Source organism: Zootoca vivipara, chromosome 9 (genome assembly GCF_965207765.1).
Source record: "Zootoca vivipara chromosome 9, rZooViv2.hap1.1, whole genome shotgun sequence".
NCBI lineage: Eukaryota > Metazoa > Chordata > Lepidosauria > Squamata > Lacertidae > Zootoca > Zootoca vivipara.
Genome location: NC_142592.1, coordinates 39,115,532 through 39,132,521, shown reverse-complemented (window position 1 = coordinate 39,132,521; position 16,990 = coordinate 39,115,532). Strand labels below are relative to the sequence as shown.

General features: G+C 38.6%; 1 protein-coding gene across 8 annotated transcripts in view; it reads right to left on the bottom strand.

The window, feature by feature from the left end:
* The window catches only part of CNOT4 (CCR4-NOT transcription complex subunit 4), a 63,739-nt gene that overhangs the window by 19,618 nt on the left and 27,131 nt on the right, over positions 1–16,990 (bottom strand). For 4 of the 8 annotated variants that reach the window (XM_035128348.3, XM_035128354.3, XM_035128350.3 and 1 more), the window contains exons 8-11: positions 13,983–14,138; positions 8,879–8,936; positions 8,364–8,613; positions 6,871–7,368 (exon numbers count right to left, since the gene is read on the bottom strand). In XM_035128348.3, the coding sequence (XP_034984239.1) occupies positions 6,871–7,368; positions 8,364–8,613; positions 8,879–8,936; positions 13,983–14,138 (962 nt within the window). The remainder of the gene's footprint in view (positions 1–6,870; positions 7,369–8,363; positions 8,614–8,878; positions 8,937–13,982; positions 14,139–16,990) is intronic. The other 4 variants (XM_088651980.1, XM_088651982.1, XM_035128352.3 and 1 more) reach the window with 1 other exon arrangement.

Here is a 16,990-nt window from a genome sequence, read left to right as displayed (position 1 = left end):
TGCTGTAATATCTTTATTTTTAAGCATTGCTCTTGATCTGCAATGCCCCCAAAGTGACAGGACCTTCTTGACAGGTACTGCCACATTCATAAGATATGAACACATATATTCCAGGAAATAAACCAACATTCTGTGGGAGGAAACAGGAAACTCGTGAGAATAAAAGATCCTCACTGATTGCCCTCTGGTGGGCTAGCTATCTGTTTGGGCATAGTAATTTCCCTAACAGCAATAATTAAATTAAATGTTTGCTAAGTATACTGGCAATGGAGAATTGGTAGAAACAGACAAGAAAGAGCATCAACACAAAAGGTCATAAAATGAACAGGTATGACGGTGATGTTCCTCAAGAACTATCATACTAAAGATAAAACTATGTGCCTAGGGAAGCCCTCTTCTTGTTCAGCTCAGAATTTTAATCCTTGTTTTAATTAGACTCTTTGAACACAATCATCAGTTTTATTTTAGTTTGGCAGAAATGATGATAGTGAGAAGATACAGGAAAAAGGGAAATAAAATCTACCGTATATTCCGGCGTATAAGACGACCCCCAACTTTTCCAGTTAAAATATAGAGTTTGGGATATACTCGCCGTATAAGAAATATGACCTGGTGTATAAGACGACCCCCGAATTTTGAGAAGATTTTCCTGGGTTAAAAAGTAGTCTTATACGCAGGAATGTACAGTATTTCTGTAACAACTTGGGCCTCATCTTCACTTTGGAGTTCTTTCTTTCTCCCGACCTATTCGGTCCCTCAATGGAAATGAAATCAAGAAAGCCTGCTGGAGTATCTAATATTTGCAATAAATTCAGATCCTAAGCATATGTTAAAGATGCAAATGAAAAGCATTGCAATGTGAATCACCTTAAAGTCTTTGAACAGAATAATCTTGTATTAACTTGACAGGAAAGGAACTAATTAACAGAGATAAATAGTCTAATGGAAAATGAATGCAAGGTCCAGCACATATACTTTACTGGACAATACATGACAGACCCAGATCACCTTTGGAAGTCCAAACAATATGCCAGCACCCGCTCTATTACTAGAGGTCATGACATACAACAGCATTGTGGCTATAACCTGCCGCAATGACTTCTGCAAACATCGAACCCTGCACATATGTAGCTTACACAGAGGTTGGAACATGTCCACCAGGCTATTAACAGATGTTAACTAGGAAGGCTTCCAGTCAAGTGTCAGAACTCAGAACAGAAGCTTGAAAAATATGAACCAGAAAAACTAAATGTCTCCAGTGGACATTGCTGTGTTTCGATCACTGGGAACCAAGTTCATTTCTAATCTGTTAATAGGCAATCTATTCCATTGGAAGTCCCTGAAAGTGTAGTAAAACAAGCTCACAATAACGTAAGAGTTACACATTGATACCAAATACGTGGGCCAGCTGCTTTGACATCTAAAAAGTGATCAACACATTCCCTCCTTGTCCTTTTGTCATTGTGTGTTGCATCATTCGGATTGTAAGCCTGTGGGCAGCAATTACCTTGCTTGTTACTCTGGGAGTAACTTTTACGGCTGAAGAGCAGGGTACAAATGTGTTATACATGTGAATATTAAAAAAAGAGGTAGAACTATAAAACACTGTGTACATATATATACATAATACAAACTGACAAAACAAAACACCCAGTACTTCCTTTAGTCATTCCTTTGGAAGAAAAGCTGCACTCAAGAATAAGGAAGTCACATCATATTCTACATAAGGAACTCCATAGGGGTGAGTTGCAAGACTGATGCCATTTTATTATCTTCTGAAGCAGTCCACACATTTCACAAAAGTCAATGATGATACAACACTAGAAGAGCCTAGAAACATAATGGGCTAATTTTCTGGGGAGGTGGTGCCGAAGGCTGTGGCAGAGCAACTACCAAGTATTCCTGAATATTATCTGGATTCACTTCAATCAGTATCCTCTGAATTGTCCTGATTTATGGTCTATATCAAGAGAAGGACAGGGAAGTGTGACCCTTATTACTCTTATTAGACCTCTCCATGGCTTTTGACACCATTGAGCAGGATGAGTATCAAAAGGCATTGTATCACAATGGTTTCGTTCCTACCTGCCTGGTCAAATCCAGAAATGAACTGGGGAGTGGGGGGAGAGTGACTTTGGCCTCCTAGCATGTGACAGGGTTCCACCAGGCACTACTTTGTCCCTGGGGGGTGGGGTTTGCATTCCCTTTGATGGAGCAGGCACATAGATTGGAGGTACAGCTGGATACATCGTTGTCAACCAAATTCTAAGTTTCCTTTTGCTAGGACGGGTTTTTACCAGCTTCACCTGGTCAGCTACAGCCATATCTGGATGGGGATAAGCTGGCCATTATAGACCATGCACTCAAGATTAGATTACTGCATTGCACTCTACGTATGTGGGCCCACCCTTGGGATTGATCCAGAAGCTCCAGCTAGTGCAGAATGCAGCACCTAAGATAGTTGATGGGAAGAGATGGTGGGCAACATGTAATACTACTGCTAAAATATCTGCACTTGCTGCCCATGTTACAGGGCAAGGCTCAAGCTTCCTACATTAATATAGAAAGCTCTGAAAAACTTGGATTCTGAGTACCTTAAGGGCTGCCTGAGTTCTTATATGCCAGTTTGATCATTGAGATCTGGAGGAATGATGTTAGTTGTCCCCCATGTTTCAATAGCCCGACTGCTTTTGATGAGATGTTGGGCATCTAGTGTTGTTGGTCCCCCACTGGAGAATTCTTTTCCAGCAGATCTGGCAGGCATCCTCACTTCTACGCTTCAGACCTCTCTTGAATATTTTTATGTGTTGCCAGTCCTATTCTATGGTTTACACTTTTAAGATGAGGCAGTCATTCTTACAATTATTCTGTATTGCTGTTAATTGTATTTTATCTCTTTTGTAGATCCTGTTGTACACCACACTGAAATTTTGCATGCGAGTGGTATATAAATATTTTTAATAAATAAAATTAATATGTAATGTAACAACATTAAGAGTTCACTAGCACATACTATGCAACTCACCAACATAAAATTCAACAGCAAATTAAAAAAAATCCTTCCTTCTGCATACTGACCCTGAATTAGCAGGTAAAATCCCCACACTAATATAAAAAACCCTTGCAACTCCTAATTATATTATGACTTAATTTAGACAACATATTCAGCGTATTTGGCCTTGTAACCAAGTTTAGCACTGCTGAAAACAGTATTTCTACTATGGAAATACTGTTCCTATGATTTAAAAAGAAGTCGATAATTACTCAAATATTTGTAAAACTATCTGAAGATAGCTTTCTCACATTGATGGCTAAGCCAGTGAAGCCTGATGTCCACCATTTGTAATTAAAAGATATAGTTTAGTTTAAAAAGTAAGTACCTCAAAGACCAATCTAAAAGCCAAGAAAGATTTTTCATCCAATAAGAAAGGTGCAAAATTCAGGAGAAGGGCAAAGCAAATAATAATAATAATAAAGCATGCATATTATGCCTCAGAAAGGTAGAAGCTCTGTCAGAGATGACATAACTATTTAAGGACATCTGTCTTCTCCTAAAATGGGGAGCATAAATGGAAAACTAATAGGCACATACATCAGAACACCATGACATTTCTTCAAGAGAGTCAAGGAGAAGGTCAGTACAACATGCAGAATGTTAAGATATTGAAAGCTGCCAGAATGCTCATTAGAGACAATGATTTCAACATCAAAATATCCATAGCCTAGCAAGGAATGGTAACTAGTCACAACCTCCAATTTGCCTTAGCAATTACTACACTTAATTGAAAATCCCAGGCTTTTCATTTTTTATAAACTTTTCACATGCACGCAAAGAGATGAATGCACGAGCTTTTGATGCCATACAACCAACCTGCCTGCCCCTTGTACAACTTACTGCAGAAGCTTTATACTTCATAACATTAGTTGCATTGTTTTAGTCTTCTAGCATCTGTAGAGCAAATATGACCACTACTACAATAAAGAGCTTCAAATATCTATTTTTGAATCAAGCCTCTGAATAGCACAGGCTAACAATCTAAGTAAGTAAATTAGCAAATACTGTTTTCTGTAGGTTGTGTTCAGAGTTCCTAAAGAGTTTGTGTGGTGTAGTCAAAGCATTGCAGTAGGTTCAAACCTTACTCATCTATGAAGCTCACTGGACCAGTCTTTCTCAGCCCACAGAGTTGTTGCAAGGAAAATCATGGGAGTGAAATAAACAAAAAAGGGTGGGGTATAAATCAAGTGAATAAAATAAATACGATAGGTGAGGTAGGCTTGTTCTCTCCAATACTTTCTACGAGAGAATGAAGGTAAAGGGACCCCAGTTTGCGGACGACTCTGGGGTTGCAGTGCTCATCTCGCTTTACTGGCCGAGGGAGCCGGCGTACAGCTTCCAGGTCATGTGGCCAGCATGACTAAGCTGCTTCTGGCGAACCAGAGCAGCACATGGAAACGCCATTTACCATCCCACCGGAGTGGTACCTATTTATCTACTTGCACTTTGACGTGCTTTCAAACCGCTAGGTTGGCAGGAGCAGGGACCGAGCAACGGGAGCTCACCCTGTTGCGGGGATTCAAACTGCCGACCTTCTGATCGGCAAGCCCTAGGCTTACAAGTAGCATAATGTTTACTAAATCAAAGGGGGAGGAAACATATTTCATTCAACTACACTACAACACTCTACTTCAGAATATACCACATATTTAGAAGGTGGTTTTGACTCAATGATCTCAAACTTTTTTCTCAGGACCACAACTTTCAAAATAAAAATTTGCTGATGCCACACTGATATTTTTTTTATTGATAAGAAATACACTGGAGAACAAAAAGAAACAACTCCTGGCAGTGCTTGATTTTGAAAAGGTATCTATCCATATTCTGCAGATAAATAAATAAATAAATGATACTATACTCCACGATACTACACTGAAATGGTTAAGTGTTTCTTTGATTGCCCTTGGATCTTCCTGCAACACTTGCCATCTTCTATGGCCACACCAGTGTGATGTGCCACACCCTTTGAGAACCACTGCTCTAGAGTTCTCTTCTACTGAAGAGCAGAAAATGGATTTTTCAGGCTAGGCCAGAGTTCAGAGACCGCGCACATTCAAACATCACTTCCACACTAACACAGCTGATTGCTAAGTTCAGTGATAGCCCCTTTATCTAATGGAATATGAATGGGAGGGCTCTTAGCGGACATCTTTTCTGGGTCACATGGAGAATCTGAAATGCTTCTCTGCATGATTTTATATCCTGACATAATTACTAGCTTTTTCCATTTTCAAACTATATATCTAAGCCAGTCAAAGCTAAGAATAAAGTGCCAAATAAATGCTTTTGTAACCAGAATGAAGAGACAGGTGTAGTGACCATGTTACAGACTAATACTAATACTAACATAAGCAGTCACTATGGATGGTTTTAAAATGTTTTAAATGAATCATAATGAGAATAGGGGGGGGGGACACAATAATTGTTACAGTAGCCAAGAAAAATAAAGCACAGGAAAACTAGTTTACAGAAATAAGGTAAAGGTAAAGGGACCCCTGACCATTAGGTCCAGTCGTGACCGACTCTGGGGTTGCGTGCTCATCTCGCATTATTGGCCGAGGGAGCCGGCGTATAGCTTCCAGGTCATGTGGCCAGCACGACAAAGCCACTTCTGGCAAACCAGAGCAGCACATGGAAACGCCGTTTACCTTCCCGCTGTAGCGGTTCCTATTTATCTACTTGCATTTTGACGTGCTTTCGAACTGCTAGGTTGGCAGAAATAAAAAGGTGCTATTACTGAACAATACTATCCACACTGTTTAAGATATGGTCTGTAAACCCAAAACATCCCAAGGAGAAGACCACTGCAAGTTATGATGGAAGGAACAGGTTACTTGAAGTTTGCTCTAAAATTCCAAAAGGTATGGTCATGAAGCGATGCTTGCTATGCCACAAAGACTTGTGTGTGTCAGCAACGAAGTGCACTCTTCCAGCGGGAAACAATAATGCCAGCTGGAGTGAAATGTTTCAAAAATGAAGGGCAAGGGATTAAAGTGAATGGTACAGGTGTCAGATGGCTTCATATACAGAATCATAAAGAATTTTTTGCACAATTTTAAATTCACTGGCTCATCAATGTAAGATTTCAGATACAATTGAAGATGCTAGAGTTCAAATGGCAATGGAGAGAAAAGATATGGCTATTGCACAAGCAGCACACGGGTTGATAAATTCCCTCCCCAGTGAAGTTCATCTGGTGCCTACATTGTTGTTTTTCAGACATCCGGTTGGGGCATTTTTATTCTCTCAGGCATTTAAAATTATTTCAAAAAAAGATTTGAGTGAAAAGGAAACTGAATTTTAATCGCTGTAACTGAGTTACCCATTCTGCTGACTTTGGAAAGTGCAAGTACCTTGAGATATATTGTATAAAAGCAGTATACAGTACAAATACTTCAAAAAATAAATAATAAATAGCTTTTTCCTGCCATATATGCCAAGCATCATGAACCGGGACTGAAGAATTCATTTTTTAAAAAAGTTAAAATGTAATCTACTTATGCAATTAAGTAAACTATATATTTAAAATAAAAATCAACTCCACAGCATGATCAAGACTGTCAATGTAAATCAGAAAATCACTTTTGAAATAAGAATGATTGGACATACGATACTCCACTTTCCTTATAAAGCTCATTATAAGGCTAAATTCCAAGCTAAACATTTCATTTTCAAGATGCATAAAAACACATTTCCATCATGATAGTTACATTATCAATTCCAGTATCAAATACCATCAACTCCTTCTCGCTACTCTGATTTAGAGAAGCTGAAGACATGAACAAGGTTTACTGATGCTTTCTCAGCACACTTACCTGCTATAGGGATCCCTCCTAGACCTGTGCTGTGTTGTGGTGGGAGGTTTAAGTCCAAGAAATTACTATTTGAAGGGGGATTTGCTGTGTGGTTCAAGTGCATGATGTTATTGCGTGGGAAGGCCATCCAAGGATAGCGAGCAGCTTGGCCTGGAAAACTGAAGGAGTTGTAAACTGCTCGATGCTGTTGAAATTGCGGGAACCTCTGTGGCAAGACTGAAAATGTGCTATTGAGAGAGTTGGCATTTGCGGGCGCAGCAGGATGCAGAAATCCAGAGCCTGACCCTTTGGCGGTTGTAGTGTGTGGGGAAGGGTTCTGGAGAGACGTGGGCGAGAGGGAGGGTTGGTCTTGGACCGACAGTTCCTTCTCGATCAGGTCTGCTAAGGCTTTGCGGGTGATATCAAAGGGATCAAACCCCAAGTCATCTTCTTGCTGTTTGGAAGAACCAAATCCAAACGCCGCTTGCCAGTCTGTAGACGAGGATACTGGGATGGTTTCTGTGGGATTTAAAACAGGTTATTAAAGACAAACTTGCATTTCCCCCAGCTTAATATGAGTCAAAATACTGACCAATTTCCCTTTCCAATACTTGGTTATTCTCATTCCTAAGGCAGTTTCCCCCAGCCTGGTACCCTCCAGATGTTTTGGATTATAATCCCCTTTGGTCCTGGGAGTTGTAGTCCAAAATATCTGGAGAGTAACAGGTTGGGGAATCCTATCCTGGGGGCAACTGGTTTTTACATTAAAGCTCACAATATCCTTTATGTTCTAGTGGTGTACAGCTACCAAGAAAACAGCTTTCTTTATCTTTGCATTTTTCTTCCCTATAGTTCTGAACTGATCCTTTCCTTGGGAATTCCACATTCCTGTCTCACCTGAAAAGCTGCTCCCGAAGGTAACAAGCCCTTTCATAAAATTGAGGTGGAGGCTGTGTGGGCATACTGGGGAAGTTGCTGAAAAATCTGGCAGAAGCACCTCATGGTTTTCAAGATCCAACCCTATGAATTTCCCATCCACCTTCTGCAACACATTACAGTAGCACTTCTTCATCTTTTAAATGTAAGAAACCACTCCTTCCACTACATATATTCCTTGCTAGTGGCTAGATGTCCTACATGAAGAAACCTGATTAAGAATCACTTCAGTTGCTAATGAAAATCTCTCACTGCTTGCAATTTTAAGCAAAATGTTCTTATTGGTCTCATAGCTCATTAGCATCAATGACCATATGCATACAAGCACAAAGTATGATTTATGTAAAGTTTTCTTTATTTATGTTGAATCTTTATTTTGAATTGATATTTCTACCATCTCTGAAAAAGGTAAAGCACTTTACAAAATCATAAGTAATTGTGACATATTCATAAGTTCTTTAAACTGGAGCAGTACTGAGCAGCACAATCAAGTTCATGCTAAACTGTAAGTAAATATAAGAGCCTGAAGATATTATTTCAAGCTATTGTGTGCATGGGTTGTCTAACTAATACTATACCTGATGTGAAGAGGCTCTGTGGCTCTGGTGCCATGGGCCAGTCATTTGAAGTCTGTGGGGAGCTGGGAAATGGAGGGAGCCCACTTGGAATAGGGTTGGGGTGCCGGAAGTTGTCCGAGAAGAGAGACTGTGACTCTGTTATAGCCCCTTCAAAGGGAGACCGTGCACTGTGATTGGATGAACTGATGGGGATGACTGAATTGGATTTTGATAAGCCGGGTGGTGGTGAAGGTGTGTCACTATTTGATATCTAAAAAGAAAAGGAACACAGTTTTACAATCGTACAGTAAAAAAAAAGTTTCTTCTTTTAACAACCATTTGGTCATTTCCAAATAACATGTGTTTTCACAGCTAGTATAAAGTTTTAATCAACCAACCATCTTATGCAGCTGATAGGCAGGAAGGTATATTTAAGATTATGGCAAATAAATATTTCAACACACAATATAGTCCTTTTGCAAGTATAAGGGTATGCAGTTGACAAGAGTTAAGAAGTGTTGGTTCTCAAATCTTACCTGCTGCGAGTTATCACAATTTCCTATACTGAGAGAATCTGAAGGTTTGTCGATAGTGCTAGAGAGAAAGAAAAACTATTAGGCAAATGTAAAAGACACAGCCTGATGGCCTGAAACTGTAGGAATTAATTTAAGTAGTAATTTTAGAAAACCTAGTTCATGGAGATAACTGACAACATGCTGATTAGCTCCATCTTGCACATTGCGCTTGTTCATTGTTACTCAGTGTAACCTCACAACAATCAAAGTTTGTCTATTTCCCCTACTATCAGCCCCCAACATTAAACTGGTGTCCATGAAGCAGACACCATATCTATTTATAAGAGCTTTGTGCTCAACTTGAGATTGATGGAGCCCAGAGGACTCCCAAATTTAGATTTCAGCACACTGAGTTGTGAAGAGAGGAGATATGAAAGAAAGAGAAGAGGCAAAAGGAATAAAGGTAAAAGAGAAAGTGAATGAACCAATAAAATTCTTCACCACAGCAGAAAAGCTCACTTCTCCTTTGTGCTGCTTCAGTTTCAAGACAATAGGAATACTGTCACAACCTCTCACTTAAACACAACAGTAGACAAAACTGAAGCTCCAGCCGCTCATGCATCCACTCACCCAAAATCAACAGCAGAGCAACAGGAAGAGCCAGGAAAGGACAAGACAAAACTTGGAATAAGATCAGCAATTAAAAAACCAGGAAAAGAATGAGTTGAAGAAGGAAAGGTGACAGCAGGACCAGGAGAGATACCAGATCAGGTGCTGTCAAAAGCTAAGTGAGCGAAGGGGATCAGGCCAGGCATGCATGATGGAAGGTGCACTGGCTGGGTTCAGGCTGCAAATGTATGCTAGCACAACCTGCAGTATTAAGTAAGGCTAACATTTGAGACACTAGAAGAAATCAAGATGCTAGAAAATGAATTGGCTGATATGGCAGTTCAAATGGAAAATAATATACTGTCACCATCTTGTTGACAAACCCAGCAGGTGTTACAGTAAGCCACTGGACAGCAACTGATGGACAAATGCAAATATTCAGAAAATATCTGCCTGATTTGTGACTTTAAGACTGAAAGTGTCTCACAGCCAATGACCAAAGCATTTGGGTTACACAGTTGCACAAGTGAGCTTCCTCAGTGGTTCAAATGTGAAGTTGCTGATCTTCTAATAAATATGTAATTTGTCCCTAAAATCAGCCTCCATACTAGAGGAATGGAAACTGCTCAATGTTTAAAAAGAATCCAGCTAAGATTTGAGACATTATAGGCAGCTTAACTTAATATCTAGTCTAGTAAAACTGGTGGGCATAATTATTAAAAACTGAATTACCAAACATGTAGAAGATCAAGTCAGGCTGAAGCAAAAGCAGCATGGCTTCTACAAGGGCACGTCCTGTCTCACCAAACCATTAAAGCTCTTTGGGGGTGTCAACAAGCATGTAAGTAGAGGTATCCAAGTTGACATTGCATACTTGAGACTCTCAAAAAGCTTTTGATAAATTCTCTCACCAAAAGAACCTAGAACAAGTTTAGAAAGTCATAGGAAAAGAGGATAGGTCCTCTTACGAATGAGCAACTGGTTAATTAATAGAAAGCAGGAATAAATAAACTATTCTTCCTCTATAGGGAATGCAAAAATTAGTACTGTAACCAGTGCTTTTTAACTTGTTCAGAAATGACCTGGAGTTAGGGGAGAGTACAGAAGTAACCTGGTTTGTTGATGACACTAAGTTGTTCAGGGTATTAAAAACATAAAGAAATTGCAAGGAACTCCAAAAAGGTAAATTGAAACTAGGTGAATGGGCATTAAAATGGGAAATGTAGTTTGATGTGAGCAAGTGTAAAGTGATGCATAGTGGAGCAAAAACCCCTAACTTTGCATATACACTTATGGGGTCCAAACTGGTTGTGACTGATCAGGAAGGAGATCTTGGGGTCAAACTGGATAGCTCAATTAAGATGTCAACCAAGTGTGCATCTATTAAAACAGTCATATATAAAAAAATAAATATATTTTCTTTTCTTGCACTAGTTAAACATAAAAATTTCAAACACCCTAAAACGTAAGATTGTTAAGTAAAGACATTTGAATAAATTACAATATTTGACACAACAAGACCAATTTCCTTTCCTTTTTTCTCAAACATGTTAGTTTTGCCACAAGTGCATACTCCCACACTTGCTCTATCCAGTCTCCTGCATATGATATACTTTGCAGCCTCCAGTACTTTGTGTAAAGCACTCTGGCTGCAGACACCATAATTCCTTATGCAACCGAATGACAAAGTAATCCTAACAGTTTAAAAAGAGGGAGCGTCAAGCAGTTAAGTAAATCATTTGCTGATTTTATCTCATTATCTCAGCCATTGAGTGTAAATGAGCAGAATCACTTCCTGCTTTTAAGATTGATACTTGTGAGGTGTGACCCTGAATTTAGTGATCTAGTCAAAGCTATACTGTACTGGTCAATCCCAAACTCTTCCTACAATAAAGTCTAATTCTAAGCACATAGACATATCTCTGTTTTCACGTGTCTGTGGATGATATAGAACTGGATAACCAAGACTATATACAGTCATCTGAATTAATTACAGAAGCAGGAAGTCAATACAAGAAAGTATTCTAATTTTTTTAAATAAAAATAAAAAATCCTTCCAGATACTGGAGAAGTGTGCATGCACACGAAAGCTCATACCTATGACAAACTTAGTTGGTCTCTAAGGTGCTACTGGATTTTTTAATTTTATTTTGACTGCGTCAGACCAACACGGCTACCTACCTGTAAAAAAATTTTTATGTTTCCATAACGTATTCTGTATTCCAACAGAAATACAAACTCAGAAATCAAACGACCACTATACCCCAAACTGCAGCCCTCCAGATGTTTTGGCCTACAACTCCCATGATCCCTAGCTAACAGGACCAGTGGTCAGGGGAGATGGGAATTGTAGTCCAAAACATCTGGAGGGCCGAAGTTTGGGGGTGCCTGGCCTACATTTTAGAGAGGTTTTGGCAGAACACTACTCTTTCAATATCTGTTGAATTATCTTAAATCCATAGGCATTGACGAAAACATATAAATGTGTATATTACAGTGGTGCCTCACAGGACGAAATTAATTCGTGCCACGAGTCGCTTTGTCTTGCGATAATTTCGTCTTGCGAAGCGCAGTTTGCCGCGGCAAAAAAAAAACCAAACCACTGATTTGTCTTGCAAAGCACGGCCATAGAAAACTTTGTCTTGCAAGTCACCAAAAACATCACAAAACACTTTTGTCTTGCAAGTTTTTCGTTGTGTGAGGCATTCGTCTTGCGAGGTACCACTGTACATTGTTTCAGCCCACTTAACACTAAATATATATTTAAGCAAAGTATGGAGTAAAACTAGGTCAAATGGATTGTTTTTTCTTTATGTGTAAAATTATTTAACACTTATAATGAACTGAAACTTTAAAATTAATTATTCAAAAACAAAAATTAATTATTTCTTAATTCTTTTCTCATTATTAGAAATATTGCAGTCTTTCAGTCCTGCAGCCAGAAACACAGCTGTTTGATAGAAGTTGCCAGATGTTCAAAACCCCTTTACAAATAAATAGGCTTGAGTTCCTATTAAGTCTCTGAAAGCATGCCTCTGAAAATCTTGATATCTGGATTAGACCTATGATCCACTTAGAGGAAGCGCTGAATATGGTTTCAAAAGTACCAAATCAGCCCATTTTAAGCATAAGACTAGCCACAGGCGAGGCTGGAACCCAAAGATCCTTAAGGTAAAAATAAAAAGCTCTTCCACTCATGGAGGAAAGGTTGCCAATTTTTAATTTCAACTCAAGTCCTTTTGTACTATGTTAAATCTCGCTCTGAAATGTTTTCTAACCTTCAGAAGTGGTTGTGAGATGGTGGTGGAGGAAGATGAGACAGTAGTGGGGAAAGATGAGAAACTCCTACTCAGTGTGTGTGGACTTTTGGATCCTGGTCAGCTGAACCAGTACTACAGATGTGTAAAACATTTTCAGATCATTTTTTCAGGCTCTTAACTAAACAAGAGCCTAAGAGATGCTTAGCTTCATATAAAGCATTACTGCAACATTTCAATAGTGCTATGGTAATCCACAATGGAATAACTAAAGCAGATCACTTTCTTCTCAGCAGGAGAGCTTCAAAATTAGGTAATGGGATGTTTTTTCTAAATAGGAAAGCTCTTCTATTGACATTCTACTTCCAAAAGTGTTGACGTCTGCAATGATTTCTAGTGATGAAGTCTGAAGTATTAGGTCAATGTTAGAGCAATAATACAAGGTATTCAGTAAGCTACCCTATTTCCTAATAAGCTTCTTAGGCCCAGCTCATACATTACTGGTGCAACATGGAAGTAACCTCCTGTGTTCTGGTGCCTTATTAATACTAGAACAAGAAAAATGGAGTCAGGCAACTTATATGGCCACTTTCCCCCACCTCAGCCTATTACAGTTGGGAAACTAGAGCCTAAGAAAGCAGTTTCCACGCTGCAACAGCACACATCAGTTTTCCCAATTCAAAAGCATAATATAAAAGCATGTAGCTGTGCTATGCAACTTGCATTTTGAAGCCAGCTTGTTAAAAGACCCACAATGATGCTTATGATGCAAGGGACATATTGCACCAATAAACACAAATCCAGGAAGTCTTAGTAGTCTTAAGGGAGGGGAAAGCTGATGGATCTCAATCCAGTGCCATACTTGTTTAACAAAATGCCTGGGTGAAGAGTGTAACGTACTTAGATCTGCCAATTGAGACTAAGCAAGTTTTTCTCTTAAAGAATATCGAAAATTGTTTGCTGAAGTGAAGTACGTGGTTTGCTAGAACACAGACGCAGAAGGAAACTTGTTTCAAAATGCCTTGCCTTTTCACAACCCTTACCTTTAAAAATCATCTTCTGGCCTAGACACAGACTTCTCCTGAACAAACTGCCCATTGCAAAATAATGTGCAGTCCCCCCACCTAGGCATCACCTAGTGGTTCAGGCCAACCATTTTAATCTGAATCCAGCTCTCTTGACAGAGGCTAGAGAATCATCCCTCCACATCAGTGAGAGAGAAAGAAAGCTAACTAAAGTATAAAAGGCAGCACAATTACCCGAAATCTGAATCTGGACCATCTGGAGTCATGTGTTCTGAGTCTGTGCCATTTTCTAAAATAGGAGGCGTTTTCCTGTGTTCCATTGTTAAGCCGTTGACTGATTTACTTGAACTCTGTAATGATGGCCAGGCATCTTTGTTATTACTGTTGGGTCTGGAAAGAGGTGAAAGTAAAAGAGAGTTCAAGTTATGGAGAAAATCTTAATAGTGAAACACTGGGAAAATTATTCCTCATGCCATATACTGTGTGGAGGAATATGGAGGTCTTCAACAGAAATGTTAGCGTCTGCTACTAAAACTGTAAAAAGAAACTGTTTTCTTGCACCAGGCAGGCTGTTTATACTTAAATTTGTGTGTGTTTTTAAATTAGGTGAATCCCACTAAGACATGTGGTCCTTAAACTGTTCTTTCATCCCAACATTCTCCAGTTTTATGAATAATATTACCCCTATCCTCCTAGTTCAGATGCTATATCCATGCTTTGTCCTTGAGGATTTCCCCCATGTGACCTGCATTATACACTTCTGAAATATCACTGTGCCAGGTCTAAGTTGGTAAGTTCTAAGTTACCCAATTCGTCTCATTTCAAGTATTTATTCCCAAAGTTTCAGAACTCAAGCTAATATAAGCATTGATCACTAAATAAGGTTCTTTTGGTGTATTAAATTATTTGAGAGGATTAATAAAGGTAAACTGAAGCAGGGAATCACATCTTTAAACAGACATTCCCTGCTGGGTTTTGTATGTATATGCCAATAAATATTAATATTAAACATCAACATAATTATAAATGTTTCTTTCTCCTTATTAGTCCTTTAGTTTCACCCTATTTTTGAAATCACCATCCCAGCAAGGAATGAAGGATATATAGAACTGTAACTTATAATGATTATTTAGAGATCTGTGCTCTTTTCAAAATGTGTATCTTGTCTTGCCATTCATTCCTTGAAATGCAATAAATTTATGAGTTATCAAAATGAATGTGGAACAGACACACCCTGCTTTTTAAAACCAAATGACACTGATCTAACTAACAAAAATTGATTGCATTTTCAATTTTCATATTGATTCCTCATCTTTCCATGCATTTCTGGATTGGTTCCATAAAGCAGTCACTACAAGAAGGTAAATATGGCACTGTCAGTTCCATTTACCAAGTTGAAAATTAGTCTGCCATGTAATTCTTATCTGCTTGCCTACCATGTTCTAAAGTTTACACCCACATAGAAGTTGCTTGCCTCCATCTCTTCCAGATCTGAATGTTGGTAACTGATGAGTGACCTCACAAACTGGCTACTTCTCTGTCAGCATTTCAAGTTACTGCCCACAAGAACTGTATGAAATCAGAAAGCAGTGGGAATCGCAGCCTTTTCTATGGACCAATGGAAGTCAAGTTTGAGTAGAAAAATTCATAATAAAGAAATCATGAAAGAAAATCTTTATGAAGTATACAGCAGAAGCATTTTCTATTTTGAATGCAGAACCAACTTATTTGCCACTTAGATGACACTTGTTTCAGGAACAAAGCTGAACTCTATGCTTAAGAACTTAAATTCACAGCAAAGAGTGGCAAAAAACATTAAAACGGATGACAAGATGATAGCAAGAACCTAACATTTATTCAGTTTCTTCAGCTTTCAAGCTTACTGGGATCTTATAAAATAAATCACTGGAGATGTAACACTGCTGAGACAGCACAGACAATTAAGAATGAACCAGTAGGAAGTAAGCTTATTTCTACTTTGTTTTATGGGCCAGATAGAATGGTCATGCATACCCAATCTACCTTGGGCCTTTTTTAAGAATGGTAATTAAGTTCTTGAGAAATTCCTACTGCAGAGACTGGACAGGGCCAAATTTGTAGCCATTTCTAAAGACATAGTCTTCTTGCTGTTTCTTCTTGCCTTATGATGTGACTCCATCAGGTCTCAAACCACACTGTGAGAAAACATGACTTGACTCTTGCATGTTTGGTTTATTTCTTTTTATGCTTTTGAAGAAACAGTATTTCTCTCGCAAAGCTCACAATAATACAATAGCCAAGAGTGTAAGAAGGTATGAGAGGCTAGCACATGACAAAACTGAGCTGATGTCCTGCCCAGAGTCAAAGTATCAACTTTCCTTAATACAAGATTTGTATTTTCCTTTAGGAGGCAATGCTGATCCATTAAGATTTGGCACTGGAAAAATTGTTTAGGATCCTGAACAAGGTTGCTCTTGAAATCGTATTTGAAAAGGATCCCCATTAAGAAAGGATCTAAAGAGTGCAATTTTTTGTTCACCAATCATTTGCCATGGTCACAAAGTTCTGGCGTTCATTTAGAAATAGATTTTCCCATTCATTTAGGTGTCCCTTTTTAATAGAGGCTAAACCAGAGGTGATAGTAGTCTGACTACCATTCAAACTCAAGAAGTACCTTGCAAGCACAAATCTTATGTCATATTCTAAATATTAATGGTGTTTCTGCCATTAAGTTATGTAAACTTCTCCAGAAATAGACAACCACTTAAAATTGTTACTTGGAATAGATAGATGCTAGGTCAAAAAAAAACCTCAGCAACCTTTCATTAAACAGACATACGTATAAATCTATGTTACTCTGTCAAAGTCTGCACCTTACATATTAGCAGCCAACGTATTGAAACAAAAATCTCAACTAAGTTGCAATGAGTCAGAACATTTTACACTAACTTTGTCTTTCAGATGAGTCCTTTGTGGCATTCTCACCTAAAGGCAAGGCTGAACTCACACTTTCATAGTAATGTTGTGTTGTATTTAAAATGAGTAAATCTTGCATTTTGTATTTCCAGTTTAATGACATGCCCTGCTATTTCACACCAAACCATACTATTTTACAATTGTAAATGATGCACTAATGCGAACATCTGCTGAAACTTAAAACTCAGATTGCATCCAAAAATCCTATCAATGTAGGTATAAGTGCTGAGATGTGTGCATCCCACATGCTCAAATGTGGGATAAAAGCAGCAGATTTCATTTAACTA